This window comes from Cetorhinus maximus, chromosome 14 (genome assembly GCF_964194155.1).
Source record: "Cetorhinus maximus chromosome 14, sCetMax3.hap1.1, whole genome shotgun sequence".
NCBI lineage: Eukaryota > Metazoa > Chordata > Chondrichthyes > Lamniformes > Cetorhinidae > Cetorhinus > Cetorhinus maximus.
In genome coordinates, this window is record NC_135892.1 from 108,304,714 (window position 1) to 108,328,543 (window position 23,830).

General features: G+C 47.1%; 1 protein-coding gene across 2 annotated transcripts; it reads left to right on the plus strand.

Annotated features, from left to right (window-relative positions):
* Window positions 1-4,488: 4,488 nt before the first annotated feature.
* On the plus strand, window positions 4,489-13,553 carry LOC144689941 (endonuclease domain-containing 1 protein-like). 2 transcript variants are annotated; one of them, XM_078557461.1, is made up of 4 exons: window positions 4,489-4,950; window positions 8,583-9,179; window positions 11,946-13,115; window positions 13,237-13,553. In XM_078557461.1, the coding sequence occupies exons 1-3, from the start codon at window positions 4,651-4,653 to the stop codon at window positions 11,958-11,960; spliced, it is 912 nt and encodes a 303-aa protein (XP_078413587.1). In that variant the 5' UTR covers window positions 4,489-4,650; the 3' UTR covers window positions 11,961-13,115; window positions 13,237-13,553. The 2 variants fall into 2 exon arrangements, with proteins under 2 accessions (XP_078413587.1, XP_078413586.1); XM_078557460.1 differs by lacking the exons at window positions 11,946-13,115; window positions 13,237-13,553 and having other exon boundaries at window positions 8,583-9,450.
* Window positions 13,554-23,830: the final 10,277 nt, after the last annotated feature.

Genomic DNA, 23,830 nt, shown 5'->3' on the forward strand with positions numbered 1-23,830 from the left:
CGGAAGCAAGGAGAGATAATTAGTGCGTGGCAGTGGCCTGTGAAACAGGACACATCACTCACAGCATGGTTATCTGATGGATATTGCATTGCTGGACCCTCACTTGGTAGACCACTGCCGACCTCACCATCAGCACAGGAATGGTCCTGATCCTCGCCGGCCAGCTGGATGGCTCTGTTTTCAAAGTCCGTGAGGACCTTGATTTCAGGCATTCACCACCGGTCTGTGACCTCTCCCTCTTGATGTATGTCAGCTGGTTCTGCATGAAGAGAGATGGAGAGAGTGTAAGCAGGATGCCTGCCGGGCCAGATGATAAGTATGCCTGGCATGTGTGGGTGGTGAGTGGTGCCATGGATGGGATGAGTGTGAGAGAGTGAATGGTGATGTCCCTTGAACTGGCAGTGAGTGAGATCCCTGTGGATGTGTGATGGGTTTGAGAGTTGAGAGTGTGAGAAGCGTGACCTACCCTGGCGGAACAGAGGAGATCATTCATCCTCTTGTGGCACTGGGTGGCTGTCCTCTTTTGAAGGGCGTTGGCGCTAACCGCTGCTGCCAGTGCCTCCTAAGCCTGGTTGGCCACGCTGCTGACCATCCTGCGGCTGAGTGGGAGTAAAGGACATTGAGGCGGGACTCCACAGCATCCTAAAGGTATTCCAGTGATGCGTCGCTAATCCTCGGGGCTGCAGTCTTTTTGTCTTTCATGGACAGCTTCCCTGTAGCAGCCGTGGGGCTGGAATCACTGAGATGTGTCCACGTGGGTTGGAATTTAAATATAGTGCCCAGCGCGATGAAGCAGCGAGGAGATGGTGGGCGGGTGAATAAGAGCCCGTCCGCCATGGAAACAGCGTGTTTCCCGGGAATGCATAAATAACATGGTGGGTTTGGGATGATACAACGTCACCCCACAACCCACCATCACAGCCGGCAGGTAAAACGATGCTTGCCATTTTACCGCATTTAGTGCAACTCTGGGACGATTCCATCCAAAGACTCATGACCCTCTGAGAGAAAAAAAATTCTCCTCATCTCTGTCTTAAATGTCTCCCTTATCTTTAAACAGTGACCCCTAGTTCTAGATTCTCCCACAAGAGGAAACATCCTCCCCACATCCACCCTGCCAAGACCCCTCAGGATCTTAGGTTAGTCCAGTAAAACATCACTGTACTGCTTCCAATGCAATTACACCCTTCCTTAAATAAGGAGACCAATACTGTACACAGTACTCCAGATGTGGTCCTGTATAACTGAAGCATAACCTCCCTACTTTTGTACTCAATTCCCTTCACAATAAATGATAGCATTCTATTAGTTTTCTTAATTACTTGCTGTACCTGCATTCTAACCTTTTGTGATTCATGCACTAGGCTACCCAGACCCCTCTGCATCTCTGATCTCTGCAATCTCTTACCACTTAGATAATTTGTTTTCCTGCCAAGATAGACAATTTCACATTTTCTTACATTATACTCCATTTGCAAGATCTATGCCCACTCACTTAACCTATCTATGTCCCTTTGTAGCTTCCTTAAACCCACACCCTTGTGACTTAGAGTCATAGAGTCATGGAGGTCTACAGCACAGGAAAAGGCCCTTTGGCCCATCGAGTCTGCGCCAGTCAAACAAGCACCTAAATATTCTAATCCCATTTTCCAGCACTAGGCCCATAGCCTTGTATGCCATGGCATCGCAAGTGCACATCCAAATACTTCTTAAATGTTATGAGGGTTTCTCCTAGTAAAATATATTCTAAAGAGGAAGAAAGATGGTAAGAGGGGGAAAAGCATCCATGGCTCAGCAAGGAAGTTAAAGATAATGTAAAAGCAAAAACTAAGGCATGCCAAATTCCAAAGGTCAGTGACAGGCTGGAAGATTGGGAAACTTTTAAAGATCAACAAAGGGTTACTAAAAAAATAATAAAAAGAGCAAATGTAAATTATGAAAGAAAACTAGCGTAAAATGTAAAAACTGATAGCAAAAGCTTCTACAAGTATATAAAAGGAAAGAGAGCAGCTAAAGTGAATGTTGGTCCCTTGGAGAATGAGACTGGGGAGTTAATAGTGGGGAACGCAGAAATGGCAGATATGCTTAATCAATATTTTGCCTCAGTTTTCACGGTGGAGGACACTAGAATCACCCCAATAGTAACAGGTAGTGCAGAGGGTATAGAGAAGGAGGAACTTAGAACAATCACCATCACTAGAGAAAAAGTACTGAGCAAACTATTGGGATAAAGGGTGACCAGGGCCTGATGGCCTACATGCCAGGGTCTTAAAGGAAGTGGCAGCGGAGATAGTGGATGCATTGACTATAATATTCCAAAATTCCCTGGATTCAGGAAAGGTTCCAGTGGATTGGAAAAATGCTAATATAACGCCCTTATTCAAAAAGGGTGGGGGGGGTCGGAGGGGGAGGCAGAAAGCAGGAAACTATAGACCAGTTAGTTTAACGTCTGTCGTTGGGAAATTATTGGAATCCATTATTAAGGAAGTAGTAATGGGGCATTTGGAAAGTCAAAATGCAATCCATCAGAGTCAGCATGGTTTTATGAAGAGTAAATCGTGTTTGACTAATTTGCTAGAGTTCTTTGAAGATGTGACAAGCAAAGTAGATAATGGGGATCCTGTAGATGTAGTATATCTGGACTTCCAGAAGGCCTTTGATAAGGTGCTGCACAAAAGATTAATACACAAGATAAGATCACACAGAGTTAGGGATAATATATTAGCTTGGATAGAGGATTGGCTAACCAATAGAAAGCAGAGAGTCGGGATAAATGGGTCTTTTTCTGGATGGCAAGCTGTAATTAGTGGGGTGCCACATGGTTCGGTCCTTGGGCCCCAACTATTTACAATCTATATTAATGACTTGGATTCAGGGATAGAAGGTACTATAGCTAAATTTGCAGATGACACCAAAATAGAATAGAAAGTAAGTTGTAATGAAGAAATAAGAAATTTACAAATGGATATGGACAGGTTAGGTGAATGGGCCAAAATTTGGAAGATGGAGTTTAATGTGTATAAGTGTGAGGTTATCCATTTTGGTCGGAAGAATAAAAAGGTGACTTATTATTTAAATGGAGAGAAACTTCAGAATGCTTCAGTGCAGAGGGATCTGGGTGTCCTCGTGCATGAATCGCTGAAAGCTAGTATGCAGGTACAGCAGGTAATAAGGAAGGCAAACGGAATTTTGGCATTTATTGCTAAAGGAATAGAGTATAAAAATAGGGAAGTGTTGTTGCAACTGTACAAGGCATTGGTGAGACCGCACAGTATTGGTCCCCTTACTTGAGGAAGGATGTAGTTGCATTGGAGGTGGTTCAGAGGAAGTTCATTAGATTGATTCTAGAGATGTGGGGCTTGTCTTATGAGGAGAGATTGAGCAGTTTAGGTCTATACTTGCAAGAGTTTGGAAGGATGAGAGGAGATCTAATTGAGGTATATAAGATGCTAAAGGGGATAGACAAAGTAGACATGGAGCAGATGTTTCCTCTTGTGGGGCATTCTAGAACGAGAGGCCATAGTTTTAGGCTAAGAGGTGATAGATCTAAATCAGAGATGAGGAGGAATTACTTTTCTCAAAGGGTTGTGAATCTGTGGAATTCACTACCTCAGAGTGCAGTGGATGCCGGGACGCTGAATAAATTTAAGGTGGAGATAGACAGATTTTTAATTAGTAACGGGTTGAAAGGTTATGGGGAGAGGGCGGGAGATTGGAGTTGAGGCCGAAATGAGATCAGCCATGATCGTATTGAATGGTGGGGCAGGCTCGAGGGGCTGAACTGCCTACCCCTGCTCCTCGTTCTTATGTTTTTATGTTCCACCCTTTCAGGAAGAGAGTTCCAGATTCCCACCACCCTCTGGGTGAAAAAATTCTTCCTCACATCCCCTCTAAACCTCCCGCCCCTTACCTTAAATCTATGCCCCCTGGTTATTGATGCACCAAGGGGAAAAGTTCCTTCCAGTCTACCCTATCTACGGCCCTCATAATTTTATACACCTCAATCATGTCCCCACTCAATCTCCTCTGCTCCAGGGAAAATAACCCCAGTCTATCCAATCTCTCCTCATAACTAAAACTCCCCAGCCCAGGCAACATTCTGCCAAATCTCCTCTGCACTCTCTCTAGTGCAACCATATCCTTCCTGTTATGCAGATTCCAGAACTGCACACAACATTCTAAAGATGAGAGTGTTACACGTTGAACTGACGTTAATTCTTTAAACAAAATGAATCCACTGTTTGATGTTTAATTGGCAAAATTGTGAATTAACTGTAATCATCTCAGTGCTGAGACAGCGAGGGATACGACGCCCTAGTGTAACCTCTCCAGAGAAACAAGGAATAGAAACTCAGTCACAGGACCAACTATTTTTGTTCATCTGCAGATTGTTACAGAGAATTATTGAGGAAATTATAGAAACAGAAACCGTTACCTCCTGAATAACGAGGGGAATGAGTAGCACAGGCTGAGGAACACAATGTCTAATTTACACTGGACGTCGCACTGAGAACATCTTTCTCTAGGTTTTCTGAGGGTCCGAGAGTCACCCTGTTTATAGAACTTAACGCAGCAAAACCAGAAAAGCAGAAATAGACGGATCGCTCGCTATCCATCCAGGAGTGGGACATCATTCTGTGGAGACTGGGCATGGGGACAGCGAGTCTGGCCTTATTCCTGCTCTTGCCAGTCCTCGATCCAGGGGCAGTGCAGGGGGAAGTGATCCAGGATTTGAATAGATGCAGCTGGTTCTTTCAGGGCAAGACGCCTCCGCAGGGATTCGACACTCAAAACCGTATCAAGATCTGCCAGAGATACAAGAACCACTATCACTTTGTAACGCTGTACCGGACGGACCTGCGGATCCCGGTCTATTCCGCTTACAGGTATCCCTGCACCATGGGTGTTGACAAGAAGCAGAGACCCAGTCCATGGTTTTATGAGCCACAGGTGAGTGTTTGTGACTGAACCGTTCACCTTGTACCAGAAACAGTCCCATCGCTTCAGCATTCATTGCAAGGCAGTTCCAGTGAGCACCATTTATCACTGGGGTTTCTGAGATTTCTCCATGTTGTTCATTGGGAGGTCAGGTTCAGGATAAATTAAAAGCAAAATACTGCAGATGCTGGAAATCTAGAACAAAAACAAAAATACCTGGAAAAACTCAGCAGGTCTGACAGCATCTGCGGAGAGGGATACAGTTGACGTTTCGAGTCCGTATGACTCTTCGTCAGTACTAAGCTGGTAGAAGGGGGTGGGACAGGAGAGCTCGATGGGGGCCAGTGATAGGTGGAGGCCAAGAAGAGACTACCAAAGATGTCATAGACAAAAGGAAAAAGGGGTGTTGACGGTGGTGATATTATCTAAAGGATGTGCTAATGGGGACATTAAGGGAGCAAGCTAGTGGCAGATAGCCCTAGTGCAGGTGGGGTGGGGGGAAGGAATCAAAATGGGCTAAAAGGTAGAGATGAAACAATAGATTGAAATAAATTTAAAAATAGGGAAAAGAAAAAAATATAGTTGTAAAATTGTTATGGATTATTGGAAAAAGGAGGATCGGAAAGGGGATGGGGATGGAGGAGAGAGTTCATGATCTGAAATTGTTGAACTCAATATTAAATCCAGAAGATTGTAAAGTGCCTAGTCGGAAGATGAGGCGCTGTTCCTCCAGTTTGCATTGAGCTTCACTGGAACATTGCAGCAGGCCAAGGACTGACATGTGGGCATGAGAGCAGGGTGGTGTGTTGAAATGGCAAGCGACAGGGAGGTCTGGGTCATGCTTGCGGACAGACCGAAGGTGTTCCGTAAAGCGGTCACCCATTCTGCGTTTGGTCTCTCCAATGTAGAGGAAACCGCATTGGGAGCAGCGAATGCAGTAGACTAAATTGAGGGAAGTGCAAGTGAAGCACTGTTTCACTTGAAAGGAGTGTTTGGGCCCTTGGATGGTGAGGAGAGGGGAAGTAAAGGGGCAGGTGTTGCACTTTCTGCGGTTGCATGGGAAGGTGCCGTGGGAGGGGGTTGAGGTGTAGGGGGTGATGGAGGAGTGGACCAGGGTGTCCCAGAGGGAACGATCCCTGCGGAAAGCCACCGGGAGGGGGGGGGGGTGAAGGGAAGATGTGTTTGGTGGTGGCATCATGCTGGAGTTGGCGGAAATGGCGGAGGATGATCCTTTGAATGCGGAGGCTGGTGGGGTGATAAGTGAGGACAAGGGGGACCCTATCATTGATCTGGGAGGGAGAGGAAGGTGTGAGGGCGGATGTGTGGGAGATGGGCCGGACACGGTTGAGGGCCCTGTCAACCACCGTGGGTGGAAAACCTTGGTTAAGGAAGAAGGAAGACATGTCAGAGGAACTGTTTAGGAAGGTGACATCATCAGAACAAATGCGACGGAGTTGAAGGAACTGAGAGAATGGGATGGAGTCCTTACAGGAAGCAGGGTGTGAGGAGCTGTAGTCGAGGTAGCTGTGGGAGTCGGTAGGCTTGTAATGAATATTGGTGGACAGTCTATCACCAGAAATTGAGACTGAGAGGTCAAGGAAGGGAAGGGAAGTGTCAGTGATGGAGCACATGAAAATGATGGAGGGGTGGAAATTGGAAGCAAAATTAATAAATTTTTCCAGGTCCAGACGAGAGCATGAAGCAGCACCGAAGCAGTCATTGATGTACCGGAGGAAGAATTGTGGGAGGGGGCCTGAGTAGGACTGGAACAAGGAATGTTCCACATACCCCATAAAGAGACAGGTATAACTGGGGCCCCTGCAGGTACCCATAGCCACACCTTTTATTTGGAGGAAGTGAGACGAGTTTAAGGAGAAATTGTTCAGTGAGAGAACAGTTTCAGCCAGACGGAGGAGGGTAGTGGTGGATGGGGATTGTTCGGGCCTCTGTTCAAGGAAGAAGCGGAGAGCCCTCAGACCATCCCGGTGGGGGATGCAGGTGTAGAGGGATTGGACGTCCATGGTGAAGAGGAGATAGTTGGGAGCAGGGAACTGGAAATTGTTGATATGGTGTAGAGCGTGAGCAGAATCGCGGATGTAGGTGGGAAGAGACTGGACAAGGGGAGAGAGAATGGAGCCAAGATAGCAAGAAATGAGTTCCATGGGGCATGAAGAGGTTGACACGATCGGTCTGCCGGGACAGTCATGTTTGTGGATTTTGTGTAAGAGGTAAAAGCGGGCTGTCTGAGGTTGGGCGACTATGAGGTTGGAAGCTGTGGAGGGAAGATCTCCAGAGGAGATGAGGTCAGTGACAGTCCTGCAAACAATGGCACTTTACAGTCTTCCGGACTTAATATTGAGTTCAACAATTTCAGATCATGAACTCTCTCCTCCACCCCACCCCCTTTCCGATCCCCCTTTTTTTATAATTTATAATTATTTTACAACTATATATTTTTCTTTTCCCTCCTATTTTTTAATTTATTTCGATCTATTGTTTCATCTCCACCTTTTAGCCCATTTCGATCCCTTCCCCCCACCCCGGCCGCACTAGGGCCATCTGCCACTAGCTTGCTTCCCTTAATGTCCCCATTAGCACATCCTTTAGATAATATCACCACCGTCAACACCCCTTTGTCCTTTTATCTATGACATCTTTGGTAGTCTCTTCTTGGCCTCCACCTATCACTGGCCCCCTATCAAGCTCTCCTGTCCCACCCCCTTCTACCAGCTTATATTTCATCTCAATTCTATATGTCTTAGTTCTGATGAAGGGTCATACGGACTTGAAACGTCAACTGTATCCCTCTCCGCAGATGCTGTCAGACCTGCTGAGTTTTCCAGGTATTTTTGATCTGGTTCAGAGTAAATTATGTCACCATTGGTCACCAAGGAGAATACAGTTAGTATTTTTCACAATTTCATTTGTTGGCAATTTACTGTAAAAGTATTTAAAATTATGTAAGGACAGAGAAACTGTGAGAATATGGATTTAGAGAGTGCTTTTCACCCCCTTGGGATGTCTCAAAACACAAAGTATGACCCCACAAACATGGTGACACCAAGGGTCAAGATTTTAATTCACTTCAAAATCCATTCTTACAGAGTTAAAATCGACCTCTATTCACTGGGGTTGGCAGGTATTAAACCATAGTCCCAACGGGCCATTCACTTAACCTATCTATGTCACTTTGTAGCATCCTTACATCCTCTTCACAATTTACTTTCCTACCTATCTATGTGTCTTCAGCAAGTTTAGCCACCATTCCTTCTGTCCCTTCATCCAAGTCATTTATATAAATTGTAAAGGTTGGCCATCTTTTACTCAATGTCCTTGCTTGTATTTCTTTAAAAACATTCAAGTCTTGCTTAAAAAGTTCAATATGCCATAAGTAATTCATGGCTGCAATCAGCTCTTCAGGACACTCTCATGTGGCTTGGTAAGAGTATAATAGGAAAAGGTTAAAATTCATTCCCATTAACCACAACTTATTTTGTGGCCATGAGTAATTTTGTCCCTGTGCTGAGAATACCAGACTGATCTGTGAAAAGGGGATACGTTTGTTGGGGTTAATGAGCTTTTCCTTCTTGCTCATTTCTTAAATTGTGAATATTTCCTAATGTGTTATTTTATATTGGTTTTAGATTGACAATCCACGTGGCTCGGTGGAAATGATAAGCAGCAATGATACTTCCAGTAACAATCAGGCGGTGGATGCAGATTACCAATTTTCAGGATATGATCGTGGCCATCTATGCCCCTATTCCTTTAATAGGAATGACAGTGCTACAGCCACCTGTACCCTCACTAATGCAGTCCCACAGAAGCACAAGGCCAATGTGAACTGGGCGGAAGAGGCAGAAAATATTGTTCGTAAGTTGGCAGTAGAATGTGACAAATCTGGCCGGTCGATGTACGTAGTGACAGGTTCAGCCAATTCCACCAACATCAAGCTGAAGAACAAGATCATGGTGCCCGAGGTAGCCTGGACTGCCCTTTGCTGCACCTCCCCACCAGACCAGAATAATGACCCCTGTCTAAATACCAACCTGCGGTCAGAGAGGAAGAATGTGATGGTGTACGATAAAGACTTTTCTGCTGCATTCAGGAAAAGGATGATGCCAGAAGAGACTGCGGTCAGACTGACAGTCAGAGAGCTGCAGGGGCAATTGGGAGTGGGCAAGATGTTTGAGAGTTGCAGAGGAACAAGTGCAGATGATGAGGCAGAGACCTTCAAAGCGGTGACTATGTTGATCAAGGGAGAAGTGCCCATAGAAAACAGAGGAGATTCGGTCAGCAGATGGTCATGGGTGTTTGCAGTAGTGTACTGCCTCCTTTCGGAGTTGGGGCTTAAGTGGTTTTAGTGACCGAGGATTGTCACACTTGCTGTGAGTTCTCACAATAATGATAATAACAATAATAACCCCGCTTCCTGTAAGGACTCCATCCTATTCTCTCAGTTCCTTCGCCTCCGTCGCATCTGTTCTGAAACTTTCAAAAACAGTTCCTCTGACATGTCCTCCTTCTTCCTTAACTGAGGTTTTCCACCCACGGTCATTGACAGGGCCCTCAATCGTGTCCGGCCCATCTCCCGCACATCCGCCCTCACACCTTCCTCTCCCTCCCAGAAACATGATAGGGTCCCCCTTGTCCTCACTTATCACCCCAGCTGCCTCCGCGTTCAAAGGATCGTCCTCCGCCATTTCCGCCAACTCCAGCATGATGCCACCACCAAACACATTTTCCCTTCACCCCCCCGGCGGCATTCCGCAGGGATCGTTCCCTCCGGGACACCCTGGTCCACTCCTCCATGACCTCCTACACCTCAACCCCCTCCCATGGCACCTTCCCATGCAACCGCAGAAGGTGCAAATACCTGCCCCTTTACTTCCCCTCTCCTCACCGTCCAAGGGCCCAAGCACTCTTTTCAAGTGAAGCAGCATTTCACTTGCACTTCCCTCAATATAGTCTACTGCATTCATTGCTCCCAATGTGGTTTCCTCTACATTGGAGAGACCAAACGCAGACTGGGTGACCGCTTTGCAGAACACCTTCGGTCTGTCTGCAAGCATGACCTAGACCTCCCTGTCGCTTGCCATTTCAATACTCCACCCTGCTCTAATGCCCACATGTCCGTCCTTGGCTTGCTGCATTGTTCCAGCGAAGCTCAACGCAAACTGGAGGAACAACACCTTATCTTCCGACTAGGCACTTTACAGCCTTCCGGACTGAATATTGAGTTCGACAATTTTAGATCATGAACTCTCTCCTCCATCCCCATCCCCTTTCCGATCCCCCTCTTTTTTTTTCCAATAATTTATATAGATTTTTCTTTTCCCACCTATTTCCATTATTTTTAAATGTATTTCCTTTTATCTCTACCTTTTAGCCTTTTTTGATTCCTTCACCCCACCCCACCCCCAATAGTGCTATCTGTACCTTGCTTGTCCTGCTTTCTACCCTTAATTAGCACATTCCTTAGATAATATCACCACCTTCAACACCTCTTTGACCTTTTGTCTGTGACATCTTTTGGTTATCTCCACCTATCACTGGCCCTTTACCCAGCTCTACCTGTCCCACCCACCCTTAAACCAGCTTATATTTCACCTCTCTTCTAGTTTTACTTAGTTCTGTTGAAGGGTCATTCGGACTCGAAACGTTAACTGTGTTCCTCTCCGCAGATGCTGCCAGACCTGCTGAGTTTTTCCAGGTATTTTTGTTTTTGTTTTGGATTTCCAGCATCCGCAGTTTTTTGCTTTTATCTCACAATAATGATATTGGAGTGCCTTCGCCTCACTATCACTTACACTTGAATTTTGGGCACATTGTTAGTGTCACACTGTTAAACACATTACTCAGGTTCCAGCCAAAGAATTCGATGGTTTCCTCAAAATGTTAACAGCAATTCTTCACTCAATCTCATAATCTGTCACAGTCAATAATAGGATATGGGAACAGGAGGAGGTCATTCACCCCCTTGAGCCTCTTATGCCATTCAATTAGTTCGTGGCTAATCGGTATCTCAACTCCATTTACCTACTTGGTTCCATCACCCTTAATTCTCTTACCTCACAGAAAACTATCAATTTCAGTTTTCAAATTTTCAATTCAACCTCAACCTCGTCAGCACTTTTTGGGAGGAGAGAGTTCCAGATTTCCATTACCCTATGTGCTAGGAAGTTCTTCCTGCTATCACTTCTGAATGGCCTTGGGTCTCATTTTAATGTTTACTTGTTCTGGTCTCCCCAGATCACATGAACATATGAATTTGGAGCAGGTGTTGGCCATTCAGCCCCCTCAAGCCTTCTCCGCCATTTGATAAGATCACGTCTGATCTAATGGTGGCCTCAACTCCACTTTCCTGTCTACCCCCTGTACCCTTTTGACTGAATTGTCAATCAAAAATCTAACTGAGCCTGAAAAATATTGAATGACCCAGCCTTCACTGCTCTCTGGGGAAGAGAATTCCACAGCCTAATGATGCTTTGAGTGACAAAATGTCTCGTCATCTCCATCTTAAATGGGATACAGCTGATTTTTAAATTGTATACCTTAGTTCTAGTCTCTCCCTTCAGCATCCCTGTCAATTCTTTTATGTTTCAATAAGATCACTCCTCTTTCTTCTAAGTCAGAGGAAATAGTTTCTATCTATCGACCCTATCAACTTCTTTAATCATCTTGAAGATCTCAATTCGATCACTCCTTAATCTTCTCTGCTGAAGACAATGCCGCCCTTATAATTGAACTCTTCTTGCCTCTATTGCACTCTCTCCTGTGCCAGTATTTTCTTCCTGAGGCATGATGTGCAGAACTGAACTCCAAGTTGGTGCTATTCAAAACTTTATAGAAATCTAAGATGACATCCATTCCTTTGTATTGCAGTCTCTTTGCGATAAAGGCCAACATTGCATAAGCTTTATAGGTTTATTTTACACCTGTCCTCTAACTTTTAGTCATTTCTGAAGTAGAACTCTTAAGTCTCTTTGCTCCTGTACAATTCTTAGCCTCTCGCCTTTTAGAAAAAAATAATCCGACTGATCTTTCCTGCACCCAAGTGGATGACTTCACACTTCCCCATGCTGAACTCCCTCTGCCACAGTTCCACAGCTTTAATCCATCAGTGTCCCTTTGCGACGGTTCATTATCAAGCCTCTCAGCGTTTTCCTTCCATTAATTCCCAAGACCCTGAAGGGTTTCTTGGCGTATATTCACCGACAGGTTCATCCACGCCCTGACATTCTACACTAAATCGCTCAACATTATTTGTTGATTGCACTGTAATTAAACCAAAGGCAAGATTTCAGAAGACCGATTAGCCAATTCAGAATCCTAAATGAATACTGTTCCCAAGTAGTTTACTCCCTTTGAAGATCTTTCTCCAATCATAGGATCTTTTCCCCCTCTCACTCATGCATTCTGTTCTCCATCAATCCTCAAATTCAAATAGTCTTGTTCCCAATATCTCTAAAGAGATCTCTCCCTGTGCAATCCAAATTCTCACCCTAACTCAAGCTACAGTCCCAAGTTATTGAGCTAAGTTATTGAAAGCCGCTTCTCTATCTGTGTCAGACTAACAGAGGTCTTGTTAAAAAAACATTTCTGGTGGTAAAACTTAATGTTCTGTAACAAACTGTCTTTCAGCGATGCAGGCTTCATTTCCCTATCAAGAGGTGTAAATAGGTCTGTGGAGTGAGTTTGAGTGTAGCTTGACCATTTTTAGGCTATTTTCATTTTGTATTCACTGTAGCAAACTAACAAGGTCAAGAAAGCCATTTTGAGGCTAACATTAGGCTAAAGAAGCCATTTTGTATTTTGTAACTTGCAATTATCAAATGCATTGATCAGAATCACGATTTAATTACTTACTAGTCAGAAACAGATGATAACATAAGCTGTGATCCTCAACTTGTGTTGCATATAATCAATAATTAATCAATAGTTCTTTTCAAAGCTCTGTAAGCTTGCTTTAAAGTCACTAATTAGCCATTGTAGCTTCTGTGTATAAGCAAGGATTTTATGACCAGATAAAGTGAGGTGGCAATGAATCCTTCCAACCTTGATTAGCCTCAGTAAGAATCACATGATCTCACAGAGAACTGAATAATTGGAACATTGCTTGAGCAGAGAATTGTCCAAGATCAAACCTAAGGATGCTGTGAAACAGCTCCAATGTAGTCTTAACAAAAACAGAATTACCTGGAAAAACTCAGCAGGTCTGACAGCATCGGCGGAGAAGAAAAGAGTTGACATTTCGAGTCCTCATGACCCTTCTGTATTCTTGTCTGGGATAATGAGTGTAGGTGGTTGTAATGATTGGGACCCTAATTGGATTAATTCAGTAATAACATTGACCAATTATCAAGTTATAGTGAACCTAATTTGAGAAGTGGTCATGGTCATTTGGGTGTTAAAAGCAGAGGCTTTGAGGGGCTTCCTTTCCAGTTAACCACTTATTGCAGCTCTCCCGAGGCAGGAGTCCTAAAAGAATTATTGGCAAAGAAGGAGTTTGCGCTTCTACAGACTGATCACCTGCATGAAATTGTAAAGAGGCACATTGTCTTAAAGCTGTTAAATACACCTTTTTCTTTTAATAAACCACTTTTAAAATTTACTTTCCAAAGCTCTGCTTCTGTCTTACTTGGTGAATATCTTGTGTGAGTTTATTAAATGGGAAGTTGGGAGTGACTGAAACTAATTCAATTACAGATAACGTAAAAATCTCACAAAAAGTGCAAATGGATCAGGACAAGACAAACAGCTAGACATTTGGTCAGTAAATGTGAATTAGTGTTTGGGAAAGGGTGTGCACACAAATTTGCAGTGACTAGGCCATGTCAATGCCAATTATTTTACCTTCTGGCACATAGAGAAGCTGGACTGGATATCCAGAGTAGATGTTCAAACACTCCAGTCGGAATGTATGATAAAGGAAGTCCTATTCCAGGATGCTATCGCTTTCATACAGGAGAAAGTTGATCATAAAGTGTGGAAGCTAGCGAAAGGCAGGGAGCTTCTGGCATACAGTGCATATTTTTACGCTACCAAGGATGACGAGATCATCCAATGTAAGGGTCAGAGGGTACCAGAGTCAGAACAGCTGATAGAATGAGAGAAAGAGCTCAGAGCAGATTTAAAGGAACAAAGCAAACAAGATTGTCTTGGGTAGCAGCAACTCCAGACTTGAAGCCTGGAGAGAGACAACGAGCAAGCCGCTGAAATACAACAGCTAAAGCAAAGGGGTGTTCTTAAGGGGTATGTCAATGGGCGACTCTCTGAAGAAGATCACTCCCACAAATTTGCCAAGTATTGGCAAGACAATAAAGCCCTTAAGCTAGAGTCAGAAGACCCATGGAGTACCCTTAGGGACGACCATACTAAATGTCAGCTAAAGATACGAGGGGAGTTGGAAGGGCAGCACTGAGGCTAAGTGCGCTGCCATCAGCCACACAGGAGTCAGACATTCACAGATGTAAGGTGAGGATCTCAGGACTGTCCTCACTGCATCTCATCATCATCCTCCACAAATCTTGCGGCCACGAGGGCCTCCTTAGTGCACCTGCCTCCTCCGGCCAGTGCGATGGTCTCATCACCGGCATCCTCGCCTACGAGCACCTCATCATCATCATCCCCTTCATCCTCCTCATCAGAGGAGACATGCAGCTCTTCCACCTCCCTCTCAGCCAGGTCCTCCCCCTGTTGCATCACCAGATTGTGTAGCGTGCAGCAAGTGACGATGATACGCGACACTCTCGGTGGACTGTACAGCAGTGCTCCACTGGACCTGTAAGCACTTGTGCATGGAGGCTTGTGAGATCCTGCACGGGTCACCTGTGGAGCCCTGGGAGAAGCCACTGGCATAAAAATTGAGCACCACGGTAACTTTCACGGCCGCAGGTAGTGGATGCCCTCCGTGTCCCTGTGGCACCAAATCCTGCATCAGGTGGCATATGTGACCGAGCAGTTCCCTGGACATGAGCAGTTTTTGGTGACACTGATTCTCAGTCTTGTGCAGGAATGACAAGGACCATTCATAGACCCTGGGTCTAGTAAAGTGCCTACGAGCGGCAAATGTCTGCCGTGCGCAGTCGGTCCTTCTGTTCCCTTCATCATGAGGAAGGTGCTCCTCCCTTTGCTGGGCCAGGTGCCTCTGCCTCTCTCTGCTTCTTCTTCTTCACTGCTCTCTGTAAGCCATGAGACACACCACTAAATCACCAGGCTCCATCAACCATATTCTCCTCCTGCAGGATCAAGGAGAGAGATGCGTGGGTAGCCTATGTGTCCTAAGAACCTCTCTTGGTTAAGTCTGAAGGCCCCTTTACACATGCAGGAGAATGCTGGCTACCACTTGGATGGCCAGTGTGTTGTGCACTCATTGGCTGCCAAAAATCCGACCCATCTCCGCCCCACTTCACTTGACCGATTGGTGCCAGGTTCGGCCATTGGACTGCATGCTGTGCTCTCAGCTCAGGTGCAGCCATCCCCGCACTGCAAGGCTGCTCTGTTAGCTTGAACCAGGATGGATACTGGTCCAAACCTTAATAAGGACATTGCAAAGGGCTGTGATTGTCTCCCCCAGTGACTGCACCATGGCCGCCTTTCACAAGGGGATTGTACAACTTGCCCAGTTGGCCAATTATTCTTCTGCCCCCCCTAAAATTCACATTAATTTGCAGTCTGCGTCCGAGGGGTGAACAGTTCTGGAGCGTTTGATGGTAATTCCTTGCTCTTGTGTTGCTTGAGTGAAAGATTCAGAGGCCCAACTCCAATCATGTCAACGGAGCTGCAGCTGAACGGTCTCAGCTGCGGGAGAATGCTCACTTTTAACAATCTTTTCCAAGTGCGTTGCTGCTCCCCTCACTCCCGCCACCACCCCCCATTCCTGGCGTGTGCTTGTGTACTGCCTTCAGTCTGTGCTGCCTGTGCCCCCCCAACCCAGCCCAGCCGCCTGACCTGCACTGGAGCCCTTGCCATGGCACCGCACTGAAAGCCAGCCGAGAAAAAGCGACTTGCCTGTGCCCCCCAGCGAACGCGTGGCGCCTCTTCCTCGATGTCCGACAGACGATGCTCGCGAGCGCTGCACGAGGTTGCGTGATTTCGCCTCCGAGTTCCCCTCGAAGGTCAGGTCACCAGGCGAATGTCGCTCATGTACAGTTGTGAAACACGCCGACGTGCCTGGGTGATCCAGTGAGGGGGTGAGGAGGGAGGGAGGGAGGGTGAGTGGTGATTCTGGCGAGCGGGGCTGATAATGAGATGCTGAAGGATTGAAATTAGGTTCCCGATCTTCGACAGCAGGAAATGCGGCCCCGCCATTGACGGATGGAGTGGACAATCGCAAACTGGTTTCATGACAGCATGGAATTGATTTTTGGCCTTCCCGCCATATTGTCCGCTCACGCCCACCATGACACCTGACGCCAAAGGCACTGGAAAATTCCGGCCACAGATAAATTGAAACCAGAGAACCTTCTTTATCTCCGCCCATCTCCATGAAGACGTAGCTTTTCAGGGTTCACTGAATGCTTTTGAAATAATTTAGCTCTACCTCCAAAAACTAAACATCTCTCCGGACTGCACTTCTTTGCAAGCTGTGTAAACATCATGTCTCCACCTCTCCAGCTAAGTAAGCCCACCTGGTGTTTCATGGCTCTTACCTTTCTAGCTGTTAACCCCTTAAGTCAACATGACCCCAACCTTTTATTGTGTAATAGACTCCAAGCTGCTGTAGTTGCATTTATCCCATTATCTACACATAAACTTTAATCTTCCCAGAACTATAAATTACCTCTAAAATATTAACATGAACAATGAGCCACGTATTCATCTCATGGCGTATCAGACAACTCCATTTCTCCAGCCCCGAAAATCATCTTTTTGCATATACTCACCATATAGGTTTACCCCCCCCTCTATTCCCCCACGACGTGTGATACCCGAGTTAGTTGTCAGCCTCAATTTTTCACTCCTCAAATCGATGTTTTACTCACCGGTACCTTATAACTGGGCGCAAGGGACCAAGCTGGCAATGTGGGCTGTGTTGTGAAGATGCTTAGGGGGTTTAAGACATCTCACTCTTTGCGTTGGAGGACTATGATATTTCAAAATGGAGACCACCCCCACCGATGCCGACAGTTCACCTTTTGTACTCAGCAAGTGGGTCGACCCCCTGTTTTTGGAGGGATCTTCGAGGCGTCAAAGGTCGTCATAGACGCCCACATCTACGTTACCTGCGCTGGTGTCCAAGTCAAGGGAAGCATGACTTTAAAATTAGAGCCGGGGTGTTGTCAGGATGCACTTCATCACACAAAAAGGCAGAGGAAATCGGGAACCCTCTCCCACCAAACATCACGTTAAGCTGACAATCCCACCCTGATACCAGGCTAAACTTGCTGCCAGACCTGCTGAGTATTTCCAGCATTTTCTGTTTTGATTTCTGGTTCCCAGCATCCTGTTTTTGCATTCGTATAGCACCTTTCATGAGGTCCCAAGATGCTTTCGGAACAACAGGTGCTTTTGAAGGGCAGTCACTATTTTTATGTAGGAAATAGGGCAGCCAATTTACGCACAGCAAGCTCCCACCAACAGCAATGTGATAATGACCAGGTAATCTGGTTTTTTTGCATGATGTTGATTGAGGGATATGTATTGGCCAGGGCACCAGAGATAACTCCCCAGCTCTTCTTTGAAATAGTGGCCAAGAGACCTTCAAGGTCATCTGAGGGGGCAGACGGGACCTCGGTTTATAAGCTGTTTGGAAAACGGCGCCCCCGACAATGCAGCACTCAATCGGTACTGCACCAGGCGTGTCAGCCTAGGTTTTGTGCTCAATTAAAAGCAAAAATACCTGGAAAAACTCAGCAGGTCTGACAGCATCTGCGGAGAGGGATACAGTTGACGTTTCAAGTCCGTATGACTCTTCATCAGAACTAAGACATATAGAAATGAGATGAAATATAAGCTGGTAGAAGGGAGTGGGACAGGATAGCTTGATAGGGGGCCAGTGATAGGTGGAGGCCAAGAAGAGACTGCCAAAGATGCCATAGACAAAAGGACAAAGGGGTGTTGACGGTGGTGATATTATCTAAAGGATGTGCTAATGGGGACATTAAGAGAATCAAGCTAGTGGCAGATGGCTCTGGTGGGGGTGGGGTGGGGGGAAGGGATCGAAATGGGCTAAAAGGTGGAGATAAAACAATAGATCGAAATAAATTAAAAAATAGGAGGGAAAAGAAAAAAATATAGTTGTAAAATAATTATAAATTATTGGAAAAAGGGGGATTGGAAAGGTGATGGGGATGGAGGAGAGAGTTCATGATCTGAAATTGTTGAACTCAATATTAAGTCTGGAAGGCTGTAAAGTGCCTAGTTGGAAGATGAGGTGCTGTTCCTCCAGTTTGCGTTGAGCTTCACTGGAACATTGCAGCAGGACCCCTTTGTCCTTTTGTCTGTGACATCTTTGGCAGTCTCTTCTTGGCCTCCACCTACCACTGGCCCCCTATCGAGCTCTCCTGTCCCACCCCCTTTTACCAGCTTGTAATTCATCTCATTTCTCTGTTAAGTTTCACTTAACAGAGCTGTTAGAAAGCATGCTTCAGAATGGCTGGTTCTATGTTGAACTAGGTGGGAAGTGCAGCAGGTGGCATATTCAGAAGAATGGTCTTCCTCAGGGAAGCCTGCTTGCACCGCTGCAGTACAACATCTACACAAATGACCAACCTACAGACAGTGTCACATGCCGTTTTATATATGCTGATGACTTATGTGTCACTGCCCGAAGCACTGATTTTAACACCATGGGGAAAACGCTTTCTGAGGCCTTGGAGGGACTAACATCCTACTATGAAGAAAACCACCTTCGCGCAAGCCCATCAAAGACGCAAGTTTGTGCATTCCACCTCAGAAACCGTGAAGCCAAACGCCAGCTTAAAGTAACCTGGTGTGGAGCAACACTGATGCATTGCGAGCACCCCATCTACTTAGGAGTCACCATTGACAGATGCCTCACCTTCAAGAACCACATCGAAAAGACAAAGGCAAAAGTGAGCGCACGAAACAACATCCTGAATAAGCTCACTAACACAAAATAGGGAGCAAGCTCGAAAACATTGCGAACCAGTGCACTTGCTCTTTGCTATTTTACTGCCGAATACGCCTGCCCTGCATGGGAAAGATCTACTCACGCTAAGAAGATGGATGCTGTTCTGAATGCAAGCTGCTGACTTATCACAGGTTGTTTGAAACCAACAAACACCAACGGCCTATATATCCTGGCGGGTATCGCTCCCCCTGATATAAGAAGAACGGTAGCCAGCAAGAAAGAGCGACTCCGTCAAACATCAGATGAGAGGCACCCTCTACATGGTCATACACCTACACCCAGCTACCTAAAGTCAAGGAAGAGCTTCATGAACAGTGTTGTTCCATTACAATCAACCCCATCTGAAGCCTGCATCGCCTTGTGGAAAGACCGGCTCGCCAGTCTCGAACAACCCCCAGCGATGGAAATTCTACCAGATGAAAGCCTTCCCCCAGGAGCTAATTGTAACTGGGCAACCTGGAAGTGCCTTAACAGACTTAGGACTGGAGTAGGTCGTTCAAAGGTGTCACTAAGCAAATGGGGATATACAACCAGCCCGACAACTTGTGAATGTGGAACTGAGCCACAGACTATGCAACATCTCCTGCAATGTCTATCACTAAAGGAAACCTGCATTGTTGCAGATCTTGTCGAATTCAACAACAAGGCACAAAAATGTGTCCAGTTCTGGCTGGGCCGTGTATAGACTGTCCGTGGACATGATAAGAGGAAGATCTCATTTCTATATGTCTTAGTCCTGATGAAGGGTCATACGGACTCGAAACGTCAACTGTATCCCTTTCCGCAGATGCTGTCAGACCTGCTGAGTTTTTCCAGGTATTTTTGTTTTTGTTCTAGATTTCCAGCATCCGCAGTTTTTGCTTTTATCTTTGTGCTCAAGTGTCTGGAGTGGGCCTAGAACCCATGACTTTCTGACATAGAAGGCGAGAGTGATCCAGTGAGCAAAGATTTCTTAACCAGTAAATTAATTTTTTTTTTTTCTTCGGGCAAAAACTGATGTAGGGACCTGATATGAATGCCCAGCATGTTCTGCTTTTATTTAAAGATTTTCCTGCATTTATCATTTAAAATATATTTCCGAGACTTGTAATGCTGTTAGTCCGCCACCAGGTGGTGGTGCCAGATCATCAAGGTGAAATTTCAGATTCGTGCACTGAGAACAATGGGACTGATGATCTGTTTTTGGGAGCTAGTTAAGTGAGAAACCTCCTTTCTGCTTTTCAACTAATTATACCACAGGGTCTTTGCCATTCACCAGAGCTGTCAGATGGGTCTCCTCCTTGATGTCTTCCCAGGGCCTGCTTTTAAAGCTCTCAATAGCAAAATACTGCAGATGCAGGAAATCTGAAATAACAGTGTACACTGGGTTGGGGGAGGTGGGTGTACACTGGGTTTGGGAGGTGAGTGTACACTGGGTTGGGGGAGGTGAATGCACACTGGGTTGGGGAGATGGGTGTACACTGGGTTAGGGAGGTGTGTGTGCACTGGGTTGTGGGAGGTGGGTATACACTGGGTTGGGGGAGTTGTGTGTACACTGGGCTTGGGAGCTGGGTGTACACTGGGTTGGAGAGGTAACTGTACACTGGGTTGGGGGGCTGTTTGTACACTGGGTTGGGGAGGTGGGTGTACACTGGGTTGGGGGAGGTGGGTGTACACTGGGTTGGGGAGGTGAGTGTACACTGGGTTGGGGGCTGTGAGTGTACACTAGGTTGGTGGAGGTGGGTGTACACTGGGTTGGGGGAGGTGGGTGTACACTGGGTTGGGGGAGGTGAGTGTACACTGGGTTTGGGGAGGCGGGTGTACACTGGGTTTGGGAGGTGGGTGTACACTGGGTTTGGGAGGCGGGTGTACACTGCGTTGGGGGAGTTGTGTGTGCAATGGGTTGGGGAGTTGAGTATGCACTGGGTTGGGGGAGTTGTGTGTACACTGGGTTTGGGAGTTGGGTGTACACTGGGTTTGGGAGGTGGGTGTGCACTGGGTTGGGGATATGAGTATACACTGGGTTGTGGGAGTTGTGTGTACACTGGGTTTTGGAGGTGGGTGTAAACTGGGTTGGGGAGGTGGGTGTGCACTGGGTTGGGGAGGTGAGTATACACTGGGTTGGGGGAGGTGAGTGTACACTGGGTTAAAGAGGTGGGTGTACACTGGGTTGGGGGAGGGGGGTGTACATTTGGTTGGGGATGTTGGGTGTGCACTGGGTTGGGGAGATGAGTGTACACTGCGTTGGGGGAGGTGAGTGCACTCTGGGTTTGGGAGGCGGGTGTGCACTGGGTTGGGGAGGTGGGTGTACATTGGGTTGGGGGAGGTGGGTGTACATTGGGTTGGGGGAGGTGGGTGTACACTGGGTTGGGGGAGGTGAGTGTACACTGGGTTGGGGGAGGTGAGTGTACACTGGGTTGGGGGAGGTGAGTGTACAGTGGGTTGGGGGAGGTGAGTGTACACTGGGTTGGGGATGTGAGTGTACACTGGTTTGGGGATGTGAGTGTACACTGGGTTGGGGATGTGAGTGTACACTGGGTTGGGGATGTGAGTGTACACTGGGTTGGGGGAGGAGGGTGTACATAGGATTGGGGAAAATGGGTGTAGACTGGGTTGGGGTGGTGGGTGTACACTGGGTTGGGGAGTTGGGTGTACACTGGGTTGGGGAGTTGGGTGTACACTGGGTTGGGGGAGGTGGGTGTACACTGGGTTGGGGGAGGTGGGTGTACACTGGGTTGGGGGAGGTGGGTGTACACTGGGTTGGGGGAGGTGGGTGTACACTGGGTTGGGGGAGGTGGGTGTACACTGGGTTGGGGGAGGTGGGTGTACACTGGATTGGGGAGTTGGGTGTACACTGGGTTGGGGGAGGTGGGTGTACACTGGGTTGGGGGAGGTGGGTGTACACTGGGTTGGGGGAGGTGGGTGTACACTGGGTTGGGGGAGGTGGGTGTACACTGGGTTGGGGGAGGTGGGTGTACACTGGGTTGGGGAGTTGGGTGTACACTGGGTTGGGGAGTTGGGTGTACACTGGGTTGGGGGAGGTGGGTGTACACTGGGTTGGGGGAGGTGGGTGTACACTGGGTTGGGGGAGGTGGGTTTGTAGGGAGGGAACTAGGAGCTGAATTTTTCTGTCCCAATGGGCTCAGACGTGTAAATTTGCGCAGCCATCAGTGTGACTGTTTCCTGGCTCCATTCCACACCCAGACCATTCACCTGGGAGCGGTGTGTCGGGAGTGAGGTCTGTCCCTCTCCCACCCCTGCAAAGTGTTGAGGCTGACTGGGGGTTTCCAGTTGACTGTGTGACTCCCCAAGGTGTCAGGGACTGGGGCAGCTGCCTGGAGGCAGCCCAGGAGGACCAGTGCATCAGGCAGAGTTTGAGGCCCTCCCTGCCTGCCTTGCTTCAGCAGCAGCTGCAGACCACCTGGCAGAGGGGTTCCCTCCCCCCCACCACCCCACCCCAACCCCCTTATCCCCCTGCACCCCGCCCCCCACCCCCCCCCTTCAAGAATGGTGGCCCGGCTGCTAAAACCGTTTTCAGTTTTAAAGTTAAAGTTGAAGATTGGGCTCCTCCAAATGGCTGCACCCTCTCTCTGTCTCACTTTGAAAGGTCACTTTTGCTCCTTCAGGCCTGGGGACCCCCTATGGGCTCTCCAGCTGTGAAAGACCACCCACCCACCGTCTTTAATGGGGCAGTGAGCCCTCCCTCTGGCCACTCCTGGGGCAATGTGGGGAAAATCACGGCCAGGTGACTGTCTGCCCCACCGTGTGGGGCTTCTGAGTCCCATCTGAGCTTGAGGATGGGGGTCCCAAAGACAGGCGGGGAAAGCCCTGCCTCGATCTTTAAAGTGCTGAATGTGGTTTTGTAAACAGGTCAAACCTGTCTGCGCAGCTGCAGGGATTGGACTGACAGACGTTATCTGTATTTACTCAGCTCCGAGGCTGAGCGCGTTATTGAGCTCAAGACTGGTACTGAAACCCAACCCCACCCAAGTCTAGAAACAGAAACAGAAATACCTGGAAAAACTCAGCAGGTCCGGCAGCATCGGCGGAGAAGAGCACAGTTGACGTTTCGAGTCCTCGTGACCCTTCAACAGTTTTTGTTTTGGATTTCCAGCATCCGCAGTTCTTTGCTTTTATCCCAACCCCACCCAAGTCTAACTACACTCTTCAGAAACGCTTCAGGGCTAATGCTTGAATCAGTTGCTATGTTACCAGAGCGAAACAGGAGAAAGTCACACACACACACACACACACACACACATGTTCGGGCACATTCATCATGTGTGTGCATGAAGACTTTTCTGCCTGAATGCCCAATATTTCCAAACATGATTAGACTTGTGTGAAAGCCAACATCAGATTGACTGAAGAGTCTGTGAACACCTTGTTCTCGACTATTATTGTTTGCATTTGTGAATGTGCTTCATGTGTTTTTTTTACTTGCTTTTCGAGCGTAATGAAGCTCTGCGTGGGCCAACACAGAAGCCATTCTGTGCACAGCAAGATCCCACAGACAGAAATGGAGGGAATGCTGAAGTTATTTTGTCAATGGATACTGATTTTTCTCAGTGACCGTCAGGCTGCTGGTTCTGGGATCCTGCTGTGCCTAAATTGGCTGCCCCATTTCCTACCTTCCAAACAGTGACTTCATTGACTGTAGAGCACTTCCGGGATGTCCTAAAGTCTTGAAAGGCGCTATACAAAAGCAAGCTGTGACCGAGAGGGGGCGGGAAAGGGTAACTGGTACTGCGGCAGTAGCTGTGTTATTCCCTTGATGAATGGCTTCACCAACAGGGGGCAGTATTTGTGGTGACT